General features: G+C 44.5%; 1 protein-coding gene across 1 annotated transcript in view; it reads right to left on the bottom strand.

Annotated features, from left to right (window-relative positions):
- LOC142570549 (diuretic hormone receptor-like) overlaps positions 1–18,330 on the bottom strand; it is a 44,138-nt gene extending 25,808 nt beyond the window's left edge. Inside the window, exons 1-5 of the mRNA XM_075678923.1 lie at positions 18,108–18,330; positions 13,878–14,009; positions 7,289–7,380; positions 509–594; positions 84–204 (exon numbers count right to left, since the gene is read on the bottom strand). Of these exons, the coding sequence (XP_075535038.1) occupies positions 84–204; positions 509–594; positions 7,289–7,380; positions 13,878–14,009; positions 18,108–18,330 (654 nt within the window). The remainder of the gene's footprint in view (positions 1–83; positions 205–508; positions 595–7,288; positions 7,381–13,877; positions 14,010–18,107) is intronic.
- Positions 18,331–21,850: the final 3,520 nt, after the last annotated feature.

Below are 21,850 nucleotides of genomic sequence, written 5' to 3'. Positions count from 1 at the left end.
TCTGGACAGCACAATAGCCTTATTTTAATTGATTCCGTTATAAGTTGAAGTTTCGCCCGGCCGTTCAGCCTCTGGCACTTTACCGTTCTGTAGACAGGAGATGGTATGGACTGCAGTGTTGCCGTTGTCATCCACACAATAGATACCAGAAAGTAGGTCACCATGAGGTTCACGTGAATGGTATTTCTTAAGCACCGCAGGTCCCTGAAAAGTGGTGTAGAACTCTCACATCACCACACATTATATCGACAAATGTATACGAGAAAAGTCCCTTCGTATACTGTACTTGATCTGCTTATCAAAGTAGAACTCTTACTTATTTCAAAAGAGACATATTCCCGCTAAATATCTCTCAATTAGAAAGATTAGTGCAGCTACAAAAAACAACAGCATTATTTCTGCTAGCATTACGTGTGGTCACTTACGCCACAATAGTGTTGGCGTGGAAGCAACTCCACTTTACCAGCATTTTATTACGTTTTCGTTTCGTTATAGAAAGATTACTTACTTGTAATAAAGAAATATCCAGAGGGCAATGGTTAAAGCGAAGAGAGATACCCCATAACCAATATAGTACAATGTTGTCTCGTCCACCTATGAAAAAGCAAAGTAAATTCACCATAGGAAACACGACACAATACACCGTATACGACGACCACGTGACGCGTTCAGACAAAGCCTGTTGTGACAAAAGTAAGTTTGTAATAATCGACAGGATGAATCATCAATGCGACATTGCACAATCTAATTACTTAGCAAGCGACTTCAGTATGTTTGACTTGACAGCTACGTGTGCTTTCAGCTGGCCGAGACGAAGAGCACCGTGGTTTAATTGATGCCTTCTAACGTCCCCAAGCAATGCACTGCTTTTGAGAGATACCATAGTGGGCTCTTGATTACTCAGCCGAGATGAAGCGCAGCGCAGCGACAGGACAAGGACACAATGAAACACGAGCGACAAATGGGGCTTCCTTCACTGTGTCTTTGCCCCGGTAATGCTCTACAGTTCATTCCAATTCAATATGGCTGACCAACAAGCTCGTATCGCCACCCTCGTCAGCAACCAAATTATGCTGAACAACTTGCATTCTGAGGGATTTCACATTCCTACGCAGCCCGCAGTCAAAGCCGCACTCTCCTCATCAACAGCAGAAGGCCAAAAGCCACTGAGCAACCACGGGTCATGAGCCTAGTAATTAGTGGCAGCTGAGATGGTTGCATCGTTAAATCGCAGCACTAAATATGGACGGCTGCACAGAGATTACGCAAACTGTGTAAGTAACCTGAGAAACCGTTTTAGGATTTGGGCTGAGTTAGGAAGACCGTGTCAAATGGTGTCCCTCCGTGGAAGACAATTTCGCGCTGACGATGTCATGCCGACCCGCTAATTCATACGCATAGCACTACAAATACACCTTTAGATCATTTTGGTGTCATCCACGCTACGTTTGAGAATATTGGGAACAATGTAAACACTGCGCAATGCATCCCACCACAAGCGTTTTTGTGACAAATGACACACTGATTAAGGCGCGCACTAGCCCAATTTATCGAGAAAAAAATATAGCATATATTGTGCACCCCAGCTAACGGCAACCAAGCTGTTCATAGAAGAAAAGTTTTAAAGAAAGGTACAAGATACAATCATAAGAACTACGGTATTCGGTTGTCAGAGGTGTGATGGTCGAACAACATACGTCTTAAAATCTTATCTTGCACCGTGCTTTTTATTTTATTTTTGTTGGCCCGATTGGTTAACGTTAGTTCGGACATCCTATATGTCGTACGTATAATTTTAAATTTATAAGCCAGAAAACATTGTAAAACGAACACAAAAATTACCGAATAATAAAAATGCTAAAGCCATACAACGAGTTTATAACGCATTGCAGAAAAATAACGGACTATCGTATCACTCTGGCGTGCTAAGCTACAGTATCGCAGTAAAAAGACTTGGGAAATATTGCCTTATACATCTGAGTAAAAACTTCAAGGGCATGGAAGGATTTAGCAAGGTATGTGCGCCGATGTATCCTAGATATAAAAGGCGGAGGTGAAGAACTATAAAAAAACAATGAATTTATCTGTGGCACTCACAAAATATATAAGAAATTGCTTTTGCAGTTGAATATGGACAACACTAAGTTTCACTCAACAGATCTAGCCACCAAATTATTTTTGGAAAACTACCTAAACTACATTGCTAATGTGAAAAAGCTTTGCAGGCTGCACATATTATAAAGTTCGCGCACCAGCCAATCGTGATATCCTAAATACTATAGCCAAGGCTGCCGCCCAATGACTAGCAGAACTTACGAACTAGAAGCTTCGTGAATTTTATCCCTGATAGAAAGAGGCCGAATGTATGATGCGGACAATCAATCTATGTAATCTTGAGCTCGGGCCTATGCAGTTTGATAAATCTTCTTTAGCTCCTAATTTTATCATTAATGAAATATGTGCATTTCCACCAATTTTATTCGATTAAACGTCGCTGTAACACGACCCCTAAGGGATCTTGAACAACGAGTATAAGTAAATTGTCTAGAGGAATTTGAAATCGCACAAGTAACGCCGGAAGAAGTAAAGAATGCCTTGGGAGCTATGCAAAGCGGGAAGGAAGAGGGGGAGGATCAGGTAACAGCAGATCTGTTGAAGGATGGCGGACACATTGTTCTAGAAAAACTGGCCACCCTGTATACACAATGGCTCATGACCTCGAGGGTACCGGAATCTTGGAAGAACGCTAACATAATCCTAATCCATAAGAAAGGGGACGCCAAAGACTTGAAAAATTATAGACCGATCAGCTTACTGTCCGTTGCCTACAGAGTACTTACTAAGGTAATCGCAAATAGAATCAGGAACACCTTAGACTTCTGTCAACCAAAGGACCAGGCAGGATTCCGTAAAGGCTGCTTAACAATAGCCCATATTCACACTATCCATCGGGTGATAGAGAAATGTGCTGAATATAACCAACCCTTATGCATAGCTTTCATTGATTACGAAAAAGCCTTTGATTCGGTCGAAACCTCGGCAGTCATGGAGGCACTGCGGAAACAGGGTTTAGACGAGCCATATTTAAAAATACTGAAAGATATCTATAGCGGCTCCACAGCCATCGTAGTCCTCCATAAAGAAAGCAACAGAATCCCGATAAAGAAAGGCGTCAGGCTGGGAGATACGATCTCTCAAATGCTATACACAGCGTGTTTACAGGAGGTATTGAGAGACCTGGAGTGGGAAGAATTGTGGATAATAGTTAATGGAGAATACCTTAGTAACTTGAGATTCGCTGATTATATTGCCTTGCTTAGTAAATCAGGGGACGAATTGCAATGCATGCTCACTGACCTGGAGAGGCAAAGCAGTAGGGTGAGTCTAAAAATTATTCTGCAGAAAACTAAAGTAATGTTTAACAGTCTCAGAAGAGAACAGCAGTTTACGATAATTAGCGAGGCACTGGAAGTGGTAAGGAAATACATATACTTAGGGCAGGTAGTGACCACGGATCCGTTTCATAAGACTGAAATAATCAGAATAAGAATGGACTGGGGTGCGTTTGGCAGGCATTCTCAAATCATGAACAGCAGCTTCCCACTATCCCTCAAGAGAAAAGTACATAACAGCTGTGTCCCACCTGTACTCACGTACGGGGCAGAAACCTGGAGGCTTTCGAAAAGGGTTCTATTTTAATTGAGGACGACGCAACAAGCTATGGAAACAAGAATGATGGGTGTAACGTTAAGGGATAAGAAAAGAGCAGATTGGGTGAGGGAACAAACGCGAGGTAATGATATCTTAGTTGAAATCAAGAAAAAGTAAATGGGGCATGGGCAGGACATGTAATGAGGAGGGAAGGTAACCGACGGTCATTAAGGGTTACGGACTGGATTCCAAGGGAAGGGATGCGTAACAGGTGGCGGCAGTAAGTTAGGTGGGCGTATGAGATTACGAAGTATGCAGGGACAACATGGCCACCATTAGTACATGACTGGGGTAGTTAGAGAAGTATGGGAGAGGCCTTTGCCCTGCAGAGGGCGTAACTAGGCTGTTGATGCTGATGATGATGCTGATGATGATGATGATGGTGGTGGTGGTGGTGGTAGTGATGATGATGATGATGATGATGATGATGATGATGATGATGGCGGCTTACCAGTACTCACGTATGGGGCAGAAACCTGGAGGCTTACGAAAAGGATTCTGCTTAAATTGAGGACGACGCAACGAGCTATGGAAAGAAGAATAATGGGTGTAACGTTAAGGGATAAGAAAAGAGCAGATTGGGTGAGGGAACAAACGCGACTTAATGACATCTTAGTTGAAATCAAGAAAAAGAAATGGGGGGCATGGGCATGACATGTAATGAGTAGGGAAGATAACCGATGGTCATTAAGGGTTACGGACTGGATTCCAAGGGAAGGGAAGCGTTGCAGGGGGCGGCAGAAAGTTAGGTGGGCGTATGAGATTACCAAGTTTGCAGGGACAACATGGTCACAATTAGTACACGACCGGGGGGTAGTTACGCCCTGCAGTGGGCGTAACCAGGCTGATGGGATGATGATGATGGAAAGTAAATAACTAAAGCATAAGAGAGAGAGAGAGAGAGAGAGAGAGAGAGATGGAAATTAGAGAAAGGCCGGGAGGTAAACCAGAGTGAGAACCTCCGGTTTGCTACCCTGAACTAGCGGAAGGGAAAGGGGAAGTAGAGTTGGAAAGAAGAGCGTGTAAAAAATAAAAGCGTGAGAAAAAATATGAAAAGAGACGGAATGGGATCATTACATCCTTTCTAATAGGCCACAGTCACGTAAAAAGGTCAACAAAGCCTTGACCGACTTTCGCTGTGACGATAGTTCATGTAGGCATTCCAGGACTGACTGTTCTGATCAGCCGCCTGGTACCGCTTCTTAAGCCTGGCAAGTCTCCCTTAGATATTACTTCATACCGACCAATTGCACTGGCAAGTTGCGTTGGGAATGTAATGGAGCAAATGATCCTCGCCAGATTTGAGGGGTACCTTGAACATTACGAAATCTACCCGGACGCCATGGCTGGCTTTCGAGGTCACCGATATTCTATCGACAACGTTATCGACCTGGTAGCCTATGTACAACACCAAAAGACGTGTAAGAGGTTATCTGTCGCAATATTCTTAGATATAAAGGGAGCCTACGACAGCGTTCTTCATGACGGCATACTTGAAGCATTGGAATCGGTGGCCCTTGGCGATCCATTATATCGTTGGACACGCAGTTATTTACATAGGCGGACTATATTTGTTAACACTAAAGCCGGCCCCACCTTGCAATATTCTACGCACCATGGAGTTCCACAAGGCGTTGTCTTGAGTCGCACACTCTTCAACCTTGCACTCATTGGTCTCGTGGAACGACTTCCGAACACAGTTAAAATATCAATGTATGCCGACGACATCTGCGTCTGGGCATCGGGTGTGACACCGCCGCAAGTACGCCCTAAAATTGAAAAAGCTTCGACGTCAACATTCACGTACTTAAGTGAACAAGGCCTCAAGATCTCGCCAGAAAAATGCGCATTGGTCGAGTTTAGCCGAAAGCCAATGAGATCATACGATGTCTCTATCAACGGTCAAAGCATACCTTACGTCAGGACGCACTGATTCTTAGGCGTAATCATTTATCGTGACCTCTGCTGGAGTCCTCATGTGGCTACCTAAAGAAGCGCCTGATGGATATTTCTGATGTGTTTAAGTTTCTTATAGGAAAAGTCATGGGTACGTCAGTACATGCAATGACGCAACCGTACAGGACGCTCTTTCTTGGGTATTTGCGCTACAGCTTGCCTGTGCTGACCAACACCTGCAGAAGTAATATCCGTACACTCGAAAGCGTCGAAGCCCAGGCACTTAGAGTGTGTCTTGGATTGCCGCAATGCTCGTCAACGGCTGAAACAATTGTCATTGCACACGATTTCCCAGCCAAGACCCATACAGCCATGGAAGCGCTCAGAGCACACGTAAGACACCTTGCTCGATCCGCTGCCCATCATCTAGCCTCTCTGCCAGAGGACCGACCACGTGCCTCCTTTTGTGAAAAAAAAGCATAAGAAGTTCGTTGTACACTGCATATCTTAAATAAGCGATGTTGCGCTGTAAAGAAAAAAAAAGGCAAATTCGCGGCCCTTATTTCCCGTGATTATCAACTCTTATCATTTAGATGAAGCAATAAATCTTTTGTAAACCACAACCGAAAGTTAGCTTCACTAAACATCGTGATAAAGCGAAGTAACGCGAAGGAAAGCCTTGCTTTCAGAGAAGAGAGTATCTGTGATAGAGCACTCAATGCCGTTCGCTATGCACATGGCAGGTGGCAAAGGGTACGGCTGAAGGTTCCGCCGTAGAGAACCTTGATGGCGCGTGCTCAACGGCCCTCAAGCTTCGCTAAAGTCAATTATGAAATATTATGGAATACTTAAAACTGCATCTGAACAGCTACAACAGTAACGGAAAGGTGCCGGCGATATTGCGCTTGCGTTAGTGTTCGTACACGGAGCCGTGCGGGAATCTTCCTGACGCTCAGAACTACCTTAGAAGTGCTTTGCTTGTCGCAAAATCGCACGACTTGCGACCCAGGCGTGACGGTTATCCATTTGGGTTGCGGGTTTCTCACCAACGGGCCTTGTAATGCCAACGACAACATTTTGGCGCCGACACAACGCTAAGGCACTAGTTTCTGTGCGGGATGTTTCGTCGCTTCTGCAGCTGCTGATTTCGCTACTCCGCGGGGACTAAAAGCGATATCGCTCGAAGCGAGCGACGGAAACATCGATGATGCTCGAGAAGGGATGAAAAACAGGCTGCTCTGATGCAAAGTGCACCATCGATTTTTTTTCTGTGGACCTATTGTGGCGCCTTTCTAATTCCGCATGCGTGATGGATCACGTGAGCACAAGCACCGAAGGTCAGATTAGTTTCTCCCACTGCGACGCTGACGGAAGCGTGGACTGTAACGCGTCGACGTCAACATGCCGAACGCAATCAAGGCTATAAAACTTACGTATCTTACACAAACGTTTTGTACTGATAACTATTTTAAAACGTTACCACGAAGGATATATCCCGCGTTGTCGCATCTCTTCGCGGTAATAATGTGCTTGGCATAGAATAATTTTTTTTTTCAGGAAAACAGGCACTCTAGTCAAAATACGTTGTGGCCGATGGAGGCTGGAATAGAAGAGCTTGGACAGCACGCACACCATGAGCGACACCTTCGCCGTCAGCGCCAGTATTAGAAACACGACTCACCTCTCTCTCGACATCGACGAGTGGCTTGCAGCCAGAGTAGTCCGACCTGTCTGCCCACGTTCCGTTCTCAAGGCACGTCCTCGTTGCGTTATCTGTGTAAATGTGCATAAATAATCCTTCTTGTGTAGGCGTCAGCCACGACAGCAAAGGAAATACGCCGATTCAAATATCTGAACAAAAGTGTCCTAAAACATTCGTGTTTTTTTTCGTTTCTGTTTTGCGGCAATCACAGGTTGATCTCTTTTGACAACCTGCAAAAGGCACTGAAACGGAAAATAACATCAGCCTTCGCGTCACGCTTTATTTTTGATCCGAAATAAATGCCAATCTTATTTTCAGTTATATAGCGCAGTCGAGGAATTGGCGCCACTGTGTTGGGCCGAACAAATTTCCCACGTCCCGCTGAATGAAGGCATAGGTAGTTTCCCGCCGAATTTCGTCACTATTTACTTATACCAGATTGAAATTTGTAAATGTAGCAGTGTCAATATACTCAGTCATTGCCGAACACTCTATGCCGGCACATTTATTGCATTCAGTGAATTCTAAGTGTCTGCTTTGGATTGATAATAGAAAACTCATTCAGACCATTGTTGTTACACCTAGTCTTAATGTTTATGCAACAAGAAAGTAAACGGCAATTATAAAAGTCCAAGCTATTAGCCTTTTGAAATCATCAAAGCAAAATGATCACCTTCGCTCATCTTACATAAAAATGAAATCGAGGTCGTCTTAAAGAAAGTGCGGAAATGTCGGTATAAGGTCACTAGCATATTACGTTTTACCACGCAGCTCTTCTGGTCCTCCACCAATATTTCGTACACCTGATCATTTATTAAAAGCTTCACTGACTTAGTGCCGGGAAAAACAAATAGCCACAAAGGAGAATGTGAAAGGACAAACATGGCTACGGTGATGTACTGTTCAGGTTGTAACATTAGCGCAGTTCCCGCCTATACTTAAGGGCCTTCACTGATTAATAATTACTTATTATCAATTTTGTACATATTGTACTGCACATATAAGGTATAGACATAAAGGTTCATAAAATATACATTCGTTCCTGACCAGAGAGCTGAAAGACGAAAAAAAAGAAAGGTTAGGAAATTAGCTAGGATACTGTGCAAGGTTGAGAATCTTTTATTGCGTGACATGAACTGAAAGCATGCACCACAAAACGACCACAGCATGAGCAGAAATCCTACAACTATAAGACCACGATTGGTGCCAAATCTATTCAAAATGCAGAATAACAATAATTCCATAAAGAGAAAATATTACTCGCTTATCAAAGATAAAACAGAAAAGAGAGTCAAAAATCTGAGTGATGATTGCAATAACGCCTAATTCTAGCAAAGGAAATGTAGTTTGGCAATGAAAGGGCCACACTATATTAGTGCAAAATAATCAAACTCATTAAGGCTCATATGTGGAAGACTACCCCATTTTTCGGATCATGAGCACTACACCACGACATACTAAGTTTGGCAGATGGCATAGTGTCGGAAGATTGAGGCGCAATTCCGGAGTTTGTCGTTGTTTCCATCGACAAAAATCCACTGTTGTGTGAGGATATTGTCAGAGCAAATGGGGCTATGAAAATGACCGAGAAAAAGACCAGGATACGAATGGGTATTGCGTCTTTCTTGCCAGCGTCCACCTTTAATTGTGAATTGTAAGGGCTTGTTTGAGTTTCAGCACAGGCTCCCATCTTATGACGCTAACGCACTAACAGGCATGAGATGACCCACGCTAAAACACGGTATCACGTGCTTCTACTTTCTTTATCTGAAAAACTTGGGAATTTTTCTCGCACATGCAGACGTATATATAAAATCTTAGATGAAACAACAAAAAGTTGAACAGCTAATGCAGTTACAAAAGATAGTCAGTACTGTTTAACAAAATAACAAACACTAGCAGAGCATGTCCGAAGGTTAGGAAAGGATATATAGCGATAAATAGCTATGTATGTACAAGAGCAACACAAGCACAAATATGTCACGGGAACACAGAAAACATTTTAAAATACCGCACCACCTGGCTATCACATGCGTCAGCCCCCATCCTTTGCATTATACCTATTTCTTTTGCGAGGCGAGAGATATGCATTAAGACTGCATTTAGGACCAGCTACAGTACTTAGTTTGTCATGTAAAATGTAATGACACAATACACATTCTCGGCTTTCCCAATTGCGAAGCCTTCAGCTGGCTGTACATGTTGTAAGGTCTTGGTATATACGTGCGCGTATTCAGGAGTGACTCATCTTTCATGAAACGGGAAAATGCTCTTTTTCAAATATACTCTGTTGGAGACTCATTCAATGGGACGAGTGCACTGCTGGTGCAAATCACTGCTAACCGGATCTTCCTGTTTTGCATGCCTGCACGCGTCGCATTTCCTATGTCGGTGGCTCAAACAGGCTGATTTCCGCGAGCACCTTGTGCTAGAAAAGCGAAGTGATGACGTAACTTTTGATTTTCGAGAACTATTCGTCCCAACGTGCACTTCTATGCGCTACAGGTATAGATAGGTCTTTCTAATGCAAAGCTTTATAATGATTGGGCCAACAGAGGCCCTGTGTGCTGTACAAGTAATGACGCTATTTAGATCGTACAGTATATTATCGTACACACACATGGCAAAGAGTAATATAACATACTATGCTGATAATGATTCATAACACAGCCAAACGTTAACATTGTATGCCGATTGTTCCTAGCACTAATATTATTCTGTTCTGTGCTTTCGCTTTGCTCTGAATGGCCGTACATAGAGACGTAAATGGAGATTGTCGCTTCGTGAAGCCCAAATGCTGCTATTGGCGGAAAAGTGCAACAAAGAAGCCCCTTTTCTTTCTTTTTCTCTGTTTTTTTATTTCTATCTTTTCTTTCCTTTTTTTTTCTACAGTGCCAGAAATGGACAAGCATCCCGTGAGCACATCGCTACATTTCAGGGAGCAATGAAACGGGAGATGCTCAAGTTCCGCGAAAAGGTCCACGAAATTGAGCCAGAGAATTCACAGATGGGAATTCGCGAAACCCCCTCCGCGCTTTTAGAGGGCGATGAACCGTGCAGGAGAGTGCCACGCATAGCAGGTGGAAATCAATAGTTATATCCTCTAGGTTGTCGATTCTGTTGTGTCGGGTCTGCGTCAACTTTTCGGCTACGCTAACACAAAGTTATCCGAAATGGTATTGCTATAGTTTTTCTTTTCGCTGCTTTCCCATAATTGGCAATAAGAATTTTGACACCATCTTTTTTTTTTCGTTGAGTTAGTTTAGCTCCTGGTTCTTTCGAGTAATCCATGCTTTTTCCAAGAAGATTCATAAAACAGTTGAGCACGGCTGCGCATAGAGCGCGTACAACGGATGTCGCGGCTATCGGAATTGTTTACCGAGTAAGGTTGCACCTTCGGTTGCGTGTAGTACAACACCCAGGCTCATTTCTGTGTTCACTTCGTTTCTGTTTATCGTCCGTCTGTAGTGGTGAGCTTTTTAGTGTGATATCAGTTATATGGATGCCACATATAATCGGATACGCAATGGAAATTTTCGCTGGCGTCGTCGGCATCGCCATATTGTTCCGGCATTAAGGACGGTGGCATGGTGCGGCCGCGTCTTCTCGCGCGCGCAAGAAAGGAAGGCAGGGAAGGTGCGCGTCGAACTTTGCGCGCGCAGAAGTTGATGGAGGAGAGTGGGGAGACGTGCGCGCGCATGGAGGGGAGGAGGACAGGGTAGCTCGCGTCCGCGCGCGTCCTTTCTTGGAGGTAATCTGCGGTCGGCTCGAAATCTTGCCCATCCGTGATAACGAGGAAACTGATGCTTTTGTGTGGGCCGTGTTCTCGCGCGCCCTGTTGGCCTTGAACTGAGGGGCAGCACGAAGTGGAATTCGCTCACCGCCGCTGCCACTCTTCATCCCTCCAGGGTTCTCACAGCGTGTCTAAATTATGCGGTTTGACGTGCCAAAGCCACTTTCTGGTTGTGAGGCACGCCGTAGTGGAGGACTCCGGAAATTTCGACCACCTGGGTTTCTTTAACGTCCACCTAAATCTAAGTACGCGGGTGTTTTCGCATTTCGCCCTCATCGAAATGCGGCCGCCGCTGCCGGGATTCGATCCCGCGACCTCGTGCTCAGCAGCCCAACACCATAGCCACTGAGCAACCACGACGTGTCTGACAGCGTGTCATCGAGTGGAATGTGTTGATGTTTGCCTGTGCACTCGTGCCGTAATTTCTTAGTTTAGCTAGTAAGCGAATGTTTACAGCACTTATATATATAATTTGTTATCTCAATCAATGCTTCGCCTTTCGAACAAAACTGCAACGTTTTAATGAATCAACTCGAAAAAAAACCTTGCTTTCAGTTCTTGTGCGATTTCATAGCGTGCAGTGTTCTGATGCATCAATCGTCATCAAAGCCGTAAAGGATGACATCTCTAACATACTCTTTGTGAGGAGATAAACGAATTTGCACTGGTTTCGTGAGTGTATAGACGAGTAACGAGACAACAGTTCTTAAGGGAAGATGGGCGCCAGGTCCGCATTTTGCTCATCCATTCATTACGAGCCGAATCACACTTTGTAATGTTGCTCAGAAATAAAATTATGCCAAAACAAGATAGCCAAGATGTCAGAAAAGAATAACACGTTAAAGACCTCTTTGCTGCAGACATTTATAGTGTAGGTTTTTGCTGCTTACATAATACGAAACTGTGGTCCGTTATACATGGAGAGCCCATTACGGGTCTCTGCATGTTATCGGAAGGTGTCATATTTTTCTTGTCACTGGTCGCAGCAGCTGACCAAGGTGGCATTAGTAGCGCGGCGACGTGATAACCAACGAAGAATAAGGAACACAATAAAACATAAAATACATCGTGCCAAAATGTGGCTCTTGGACACTTTCATGGAGGACCTTACCAGTACCGTGAAAGCCAAGAGGATGATTGACATGACTCGTTGGTGTTCATTTATGATTTCGTTTTCTTTTTGTTCCTTTATTTTATTTATGCGGGCTGTACATAGCGCAAGAAAAATTGCTAACACGCTAACACCTGTAAACCAGCTTTTGAATTCAAATATATTTGGACTGTGTTTAATCTTCGAATATATATTTACAGCCACGAAGCATAACAAATACTTAGAACGACAGAGAGCTGAGCTAGTTGGTAAGGATTCATTATGCAAAAAAGAGAGGCGATGCGTGCAGAGAGCACACAAGTGTAGAGAAGTGGACAACACGAACGCCGACTATCAACTGACGGGAGTACTGAGGCGAAAAAAGAAAGAAGACACAAAACTCATTTGCACAAGCTCTGCAATTGTATCACCGCGTGTCAGTCAGGCACATGTGCCTGTCTACTTGAGAGATAACTATCGAGGCACTTAATGTCTTCCTTCTGTAATCAAAGGCTGAGTCACGCACGCACTTGCACCATTATAGATATGCCATTCCTCTACCATAAGACGCGTATCTTCATTCTTATGCCTCCACAATATCGCGCATTTGTTTGTTTTACCATGAATTTACCATAGCATGAATTTCTTTTACCGATATAAACCCATACAGACTAATAAAAAGCCTTCCGAATGGGCGTGCTAGAGGAGAAATATCAATCAATCAATCAATCAATCAATCAATCAATCAATCAACTTTATTTCCTTTGGAATAAAGTTGATTAGGCAAGTCAGGAAACTTGTGACACCCCTAACGAAACAAGCAAACTCGACTGATCCGTGCGTACGCAAAGACATAGAGATATGTGCTCGCATTGCGCCGCCATCGCAGCGCGGCCACTGCACACGAGAATGCGGGCGCCGGCGCTTCCTGCTGAGCAACAGAACGCCATACACACTGAGCCGCTGCGGAGGATATGCACTGTTACGAGACAGTTATAAGTTGCAGGAAATACTAGATAACACATCTTTTGCAGAGACAAACTTCCTTGGGCCATGTCCGCCCACGCATCGCAGCGTGGGTAGTCTAAGCGATGCGGGTAGTCTTATACAGTTTATGAAACCAACTCGCCCCAGCAACCAATCGTGGGCCTAATGGACAACCGCACTCGTTCGCATTGCTAGCATATTTCTCCCTCCCTCTACTACCTTTTGATCGCTCAACCCGATTCCCCTGTGCAACATGGGAAGCAGGACGCAAGTATTTCCTTCCTTATTTTCCTCCCTCCTGCATAAGTCACACGTAAAGTCGTAGCCATGGCTGTTCCGCGGTAGTATTCCTTGGAGCCACGTTTTCATAAGATAAATAAAGTATATTTCACTTCAACCAGCCCAATGAGAAAAAAATTTCGGGCAATAAAGGAGAATATTGCGGTGTAAACTAAAGGCTCGCCTTCGTTTCGATTAGTGGGTCTTTCTTAATTGGATTTGTCGAAGATAGGCCCACCTATCGAAACGTAGACGAGCCTTTTGCAGGCGCCTTATTTCTGTTTGTAATTTTATACTACACTCTGCTAGTTGAACTGCCAGCACCCTCGATTGTGGTGGCGAATAATGTGTTAGACCGAGTTGCGTTTTGCTATGGCATAAAATATCAGACAACGCACAGACAAGGCCATCGCGCTTACTCGACGTGTCGTAGAAGAGGTCGTTGAGAAACGAGAAACAGGGCAGTACGGCCACAGCTCCAGCGTTCGTCACTGGCCAGCAGGACAGGCCATCCCACGTGCGGTGACAGGTGAGAGGTCCCCCGTTGTCGTCTGCGGAAGCAGGAACAGCCGCGTTTTTGTTGAAGTCGCTGAGACTTCCTAACCTCTAAAGAACAAGCGTGCGACATGTGCATCAGATTTAGGCCTTCGGTTTGTCATATACTGCACAAACACTTCGTGGCGTGCCATTACGTTGCGCGGGCCCCGAAGATGCGCGTTGCGATGGCTGATGAAATCAGACTGAGGATACCTAAGCCAAGACTACCCACACGTAAAACCGTCCAAGAAAGTACTAGGGGAGTGCTGCTTAAGAATTATTCTTTCCAACATGCCCAGATGATCATCCTTGTTGTGCAATTCACGGATGGTTCCTCGGTATCTCTTCCGTGGGCTAATCTTGATGTCAGTAACTTCAGTGGACTTTCGGCTATAATAGCGCTTTGGATTCTCGCAATATCTGAAACAAGATCTGCACGTGTCTTGACCACAGAGGAGTGCCCGGGCGGAAAACTCCGACTCTTTCGCACTGCTACACGAAATGACAGAAGGCGACATCGCCAGGAGGTTGATAAACGCGAAAGAGGACTAGCTAGACGTGCAAGGCAGTGCTGCCAGCGTGCATACAGGCTACATCAAGGTGCGTATTCAGCAGCAAGTTGTTACTGTGCAATTTTCCGTACGAGCAGACGCCAGCGAATAGCGATCTTGGAAATATTACAAGCGGAAGTGGCTGGCCAAAGGTAAACAGCTATCGCGATCAAACAGCTTTCTGAATTCGGCCGTAGAACTGTAATGTTGAGCCAAGTGCTTGCCTGCTTCTTAGGAACCTTTATCTGTTCCCGAACGCGTTATTATAGCTCGCGGAATAAAAAAGGTTCGCAACAGCTCTATGAAAGACGTGGTTCACCAGCTGCGGCTGTCGCACCCAATGTTTTCTCTTCAATATTAAAGAATAACACTGCCTCAATCACTCTCCAGTAGAACAGGGACCAGTCACGTCTTTCTCAAACCTCATAAATCATGGTGAAGAACCCGCATTGGAAGCGCGTCGCCTTCGTCAATCCGTTATGCATTACCCACCGTTGTTACGCGCAACACTGTGTTGCTGTGCCATTCGTTCAGTCTCGTGTTCTCTTTTTCAGCAGAACCCAACATTATATAAGTTTCCGAATACCTGCTCTGCAGCTGTAGCCCGACTCTGAAATACGAGAGCGCTTTGCAGAGATAATAGCAGGAGATTATAAATGAGGAGGCGAGACAGATTGGACAGGAGCTATGTGAGCTTATCCCTCGGAACTTCGAATAAAAAGAAGGCGACAAGAAGGTTTCGTTTGATCCGGCACGGCACACTGGAACATCTTCCATGACCTTGCTTTATTCATGCCTCTTTCGCGCATCACTCCTTTCTTTTTGGATGCCTTCCTACAGCTCGTTGGATGCCCAGCCTAATAACTTGTTCGGGCGATTGCGCCTTACAATTGTATGCAGTGGAGAATCTCGCAACCTTTTCCTAGCCGGTCTTTCGGCGTCTCGCCTTACTTGGCTATTTCGGGTATCGGCTTGCTTCCTCAGCAAGCAACTCATTTCGGCCAAAGCGTGGTCGACCTCGGGCTGCTGATCTGCTTCCAGAAACAGTTGGGAACGGCATTACAGAGATGGCCTATGTTGCAGCACGGATGGTAAAAAGGGATGACGCTACTCGTCACGCGCACGGCGGTACGGTCATTCTGGCGACACAACGGCGGGCTCTCTTGAATCACGCAGTCGTCGAGAGGACGCGCGAATGTCAATTTGGTGACGGAAAAACGATGGTCCATTGATTAGGTTCTAAAACACTTTCAGAATATTCGCTTATTGGCTACAGTTTGCTCCCAGACTCTAGGGAGCGTTAAGCAGCCTTCTTCAAGCCACACTATAGTAAATGCTCGAACAAGCCGCTTTCAACAGTGAAGAGCGAAATATTCTAGTTGACTTGAATTGAACTGATATACTGATAAGGTAAAATATGCTCACCTTTCCTTGAAAGAAGTTAGTTTTACAGAAGAGCTTGACAACATACATAATGTCCATGAAATGTCCCATCATCATTAAGAAATACTGCAACGAAATTCAAATTTATCTAAACTATAAGTAAATGAGTACAGTATACGCTATTTAAGTAATCTTTGCAAAGTTGCAGGACCGTTAGTTGTCTGATTTTCTTATCAACAGCCTTTAATAGCGCCTAAACAAAGGACGGAGGAGAAGATGGAACGAAGAGGAGATGGAATACCAGTCAATTCAATCAAAGATGGAGGAGAGATACTGCTTGAAAAACTGGTGGCTCTTTATACGAAGTGTCTATCGACTGCAAGGGCCCCAGAAAACTGTAAGAAGGCAACAATACACTAATACACAAAAAGGAAGACGTTAAAGAATTGAAAAACTATAGGCCCATTAGCTTACTCCGAGTATTATATAAAATATTTACCAAAATAATCTCCAATAGAACAACGGCAACACTGGACATTAGTCAACCAAGGGAACAGGCTGGCTTCAGGAAGGGATACTCTACAATGGATCACAACCATGTGATCAATCAGGTTATCGCAAAATACGCAGAGTAAAATAACCCTCTCTATATGGCTTTCATAGATTACGAAAAGGCATTTGACTCAGTAGAGATACCAGCAGTCATAGAGGCATTACGTAATCAAGAAGTACAGAACGGTTACGTAAATACATTGCAAAAAATCTCCACAAGTTCTACAGCTACCTTAATTCTACACAAGAAAAGCAGGAAGATACCTATAAATAAAGGGGTCAAACAGAGAGACACAATCTCTCCAATACTATTCACTGCGAGCTTGGAAGAAGTATTCAATCTATTAAACTGGGAAGGCTTCGGTGTAAGGATCGACGGCGAATATCTCAGCAACCTTCGGTTTGCCGATGACATTGTTCTATTCGGCAACAATGCAGACGAATTGCAACAAATGATTCAGGACCTTAACAGAGAGAGCGTAAGAGTGGGGTTGAAGATTAATGTGCAGAAGACAAAGGTAAGGATAAATAGCCGGGCAAAGGAACGAGAGTTCAGGATCGCCAGTCGTCCTCTAGAGTCTGTGAAAGAGTACGTTTACCTAGCTCAGTTAATCACAGGGAACCCCGATCATGAGAAGGAAATTCAGAGAAGAAGAAAAATTGGGTTGGATTGCATACGGCAGACATTGCCAGCTGCTAACTGGGAGCTTACCCATATCACTGAAAAGGAAGGTGCACAATAAGTGCGTTTTACCAGTGCTGACATATGTGGCAGAGACTTGGGGACTGACAAAGAAGCTTGAGAACATGTTAAGGACCAGGCAAAGAGCGATGGAACAAAGATTGCTAGACTATCGTTAAAAGACAGAAAGAGAACGGTTTGGATCAGAGAGGAAACAGGTATGGATGATATTCTAATTGACATCGAGAGGAAAAAAATGGAGCCGGGCAGGTCATGTAATGCGCTCGTTGGATAACCGTTGGACCGTTAGGGTTACTGAATGGATACCACGAGAAGGAAAACGCAATCGATTACGACAACAGACTAGGTGGAACGATGAAATTAGAAAATTTGCGGGCGCTAGTTGAAATTGGTTGGCGCAGGACATGGGTAATTGGAGATCGCAGGGAGAGACTTTCGTCCTGCAGTGGACCTAAAACAGGCTGATGATGATGATGATCATGAATAAGCAAACGACATCTGCACCTAGTAGTAAAAGGCTATGACGTAGTTGCGAGAACATCGCCTCCAAAATGTTTTAGAGTGCCGCGGGCAGCCGCACACTCCGTCTAATCTCGCGAGTGATGCAGACATTTGCTGATCTCGAGGTCAAGCCGAGATCTTAATCCCGAACAGTGCCTAATGCCGGAGTCACGATCTCAGTCTTTCATCACTTCTTGCCAGCAGAATCGGTGGAATAATTCTTTTCTAACATTTGTATTAAAAATTCCCGCTTTTGCGTGCACTTTCCAGTGCATAAAGTGGTTATTCAAACGAAATGTTTTACTCGTAGGCTGTTCTGTATCCTCGCTAGCCTAGTATAGGCTTATTATGCCGCCCAAGGTTTTGTTGCAGTGTGCCTCTACCCCTAAAAACAAGAGCATAAAAGTAAAGTTTCGACAAACCCAGAAGATAGGCTTGGGACTCATTGAGGGCCGCAATGTAGCAGTGTATCTGTGCAAGGGATAAATTGGCCAAGTAGCTTTCGTCGAAAGGCGCATCCGGCTGCCCTGAGCCGTGCTGTTCCATCGTGAAATTCTCGATGGCGGCAACCAGTGAGTCCAGTGCCGCGCTGTGTTCGCTCTCGGTCCACGAGGCGCCGCCAGCGTTTCCGCTTCCGCCTTCCATCGCCCACTCGGCAAACTCGTTACGTCTTGCTCGCTGTTGCTACTGGTACGAAACACCTGCGTGAAGTAGAAATAAAAGCTGTCAGGCGACAAACACCTGCATGCATAAGCAATGATCGCGGAACTTAGACTTAAAAAAGAAACGTTTTTAATCTACAACTTTCCGCAGGAGCATATTCCAATCATTCCTAATTTTGAGCACATTATTAAGAAGCACCGTCGGAGACGAAACTGCGGACAGCAGCGAAGATGACGACGCTCACTAATTACGCGACGACTGTCTTCCATCTTGCATGCCGTGAACTCATCGCAGAAAGCCTCTAAATATATTTTAAGCTTCTCTGCTTCCCGTAGCGATGTAATTAGTGAACCCGGCCGGCTAATGCAGACAGCGCGAACAGCTTTGTCAATTCTGCTCGTGCTGCTCGTGGTCGCTAAATACATGTCTTTCGGACGCTGCGAGTAACAGAGAAAGCCTTTTCTCGGAAACAATAATGCAGTGTTTCTCTCAAGTTCCAGTGAGTTATTCTTAGTTCTGCAACTCGTTTAGAGACGCGTAGCAGGCCGACAAGACGTGCTTGCCCATTTATTACGGCTTCTCATTGCACGCTGATTGGGATTTAGGACAGTATTCATGATTTACAAACTAAAAGCATTACATTTCTGATTTCTGAATTCTGATCAACAAGTCAAGAGCGTCGGCTTTTATACATCAGTCGTCGAATGTTCCAGACCAATCGCTGGGACCCGCACGCCTTCCACAGTGTTCTACATTATTCGCGTCGTGCACACATGCAATCGGATTACACAAGTTTCGGTTACAGACAGTGTAAGGAACCAACGATAACATTCCAGAAACTTCCCACACGTGCAAGCGCGTCCTGCGCTGTGCGGTAACATTTGCTAGGCGGTGAAAAGTGTCGCCCGATAAAGACACGTACACGTGTCACTATTCACAGCATTGGAATGTGAGCACACACAAACAGTAGCTCGGTCGTTGCTGTGGTGGACTCGTTGCTATTCAGCCACCGATTCCTTCAATCCCCTTTTTTTTCTGTTTTCCCTTACTGCTCATGCTTCCCCCAGTGCCGGCAACTACCTTGTACTTAAAAATACTTTATGTTTGGTGTCACGTTGAGTGCTCGCTTCTAAAGAAAAAATACAAGTTTGTTTACTTGTGCCAATGTATACTGAAGCGCCGGTAAAAAAAATTAAATCAGTATGGTTTTCCGCTCTGGCCTACATCGTCCGAATCGATGGTGCGCATCAAAAGCGGTATTCCTGTTTTCTTTTGGACTGACTTCGAATTCCTTCAAAATAATAATACTGATGATGAAAGCCTGATATATTGGTGGGATACATTAGTCTGCTTTTGTGCAGGCGCACTTGAGCATTACAAGTAAGAAACAGCCGAAACAGAAGTAAATGTACAAGAGTTGAAAGAATGTGGGATAGCAAAGATACAAGACACACTTCCGTCCCAAAAACATTTAGCTCAGTCGCTATATGCCCAGGCTCATGCGAACGCAATATTGTGTTGTGTTTGTCGAGCAGTGGAAGCATAGTAAAGAGTTCAGTATTGTGCCAAATATATCCCCGTTTAGATCACGCTATCGAAAGAAAACAATTTTTTTTTTCGCGAGCGTAAATGCGCTCCATATTCACTAACTGGAAAGAATACTTTGACGTACGATCACCAGGCGAATTTACCTATCACATGCCAAGTCCGGAGGAAGTTTAGGTTCACCAGAAATTAGGTGATGCGAAAGCTTTTGCGTCTGGCTGTGCGTGATACACTCCGCTAATAAAGAGCAGTGCCCACGTCACATGAGTCCTAAGAATTGCATAAGATGCTACATTGTTACGCGAAATATTGCCACATTTAACGCGTAAAATAATTGGCGGGTTGTTCGCGACGGACACTGCCAATCCATTTTCCTTACTTCTGGTGTCGCGGTGCTGATCAGGAGCCAGTAAATCAGCTTTAAACGAAAACTTCGTTTCTTTTCATTAAGCAACGATGCTTCTCAGTGTCTCTACTCTTCACAGCACCATAATGCAGTGTTAGTGTTTGAATTTACGAGCATGAACAACATATGACGGTAATCGCTGTTCAAAGATAGCATAATTTTTGCGAGTGCACTCACCACGCTAGAACACATGCTATGGGAATGCCAGGGACTAATACGAGACACTGAGAGCGAGACCTCCATCGACAGCCTCCGCCCGAGATGACCTGCCGTACTGCTCAGCTCGAACCTGGCAGACCAACTTTGCGCAGTCCATCGGGCCATGGAAGCCACCGAGAGGCAAGAACTCTTGGCCGTAAAACAAAAGAAGTGAGGCGTGCAGACAGGACACAAGAGTAGAGAAGTGGACAACACGAACGCTGACTATCAACTGAAGGGAGCACTGAGGCGAAAAAAGAAAGAAGACACAAAACTAATCTGCGCATGCTCGGAAATGGTAACACCACGTGTCAGTCGGGTACACGTGCCGGTCCACGTGAGAGATAACTGTTAAGGCACTTATCTCTTCCTTATGTAAAGTAATCGAAGACTGACTCACGCACGCACTTCCACCATTATAGATATGCCATGCCTCTACCATAAGACGCGTATCTTCATTCTTATGCCTGTACACTTGTGTTGTCCATTTCTCTACTCTTGTGTCCTATCTGCGCGTCTCCCTTCTTTTTTGCATAATAAATCCTTACCAACTAGCTCAGCTTCCTGTCGTTCTTGGCCGTAACCTTGGCGGGTGCCCAGACCACTAACTCGCCGGACGCGAGTCGTTCTGATTCGAAATAAAGTTTTCTCACTCACTCACTCACTCACTCACTCACTCACTCACTCACTCACTCACTCACTCACTCACTCACTCACTCACTCACTCACTCACTCACTCACTCACTCACTCACTCAGCACCTTGTTTATAAAGAAGCAAGGAAATCTAATAAATTTCCAACGGCTTGTCATGGATCCTATCTGAAAGAATTGCAAAATAACAAGAGAGGAAACAGAAAGATAAAATTAGAAAATCAAAGATACGTAAGAAACTTTGGTGGCGAGTTAACCATACAACTTGACGATCGATATTTCTACCCGAAACACAAGAAAAATACGCAAGGCACTGATGCTAAAGTCGAATCATCGAACAAAACGCAAAACACTGGCTCAAAAATCTTTAAAGAAATCGAATCCTTGTATGTTTTATATATTGGTATTATATTGTCCGGTCTCAGGGGTTCCAGGTATCCGACGCGCTTCTATTTTGTATTTTGCAAAACGCATTTTACTCCGCACATAAAGAAGATCAGGCAGTGTGTTCGTGAGTGGTCACGTATCTTATATTTTATGGAATTGCCTCTGAAGGTGAACCCCAGTCACTGAATATTCACGTGATGCTTTTCGTAACGCATCATTAAATTCTGGATCTGGCGACACAAGCTTCAAAACAGGATTTAGTTTCTTTTTACTATTCGGCGCGCACAGGTAGCAAACTGATGATAGACTTCACT

This window comes from Dermacentor variabilis, chromosome 2 (assembly GCF_050947875.1).
Source record: "Dermacentor variabilis isolate Ectoservices chromosome 2, ASM5094787v1, whole genome shotgun sequence".
Taxonomy (NCBI): Eukaryota; Metazoa; Arthropoda; class Arachnida; order Ixodida; family Ixodidae; genus Dermacentor; species Dermacentor variabilis.
Note: the sequence above shows the minus strand (reverse complement) of the source record. Positions and strands in the feature narration are given on the sequence as shown.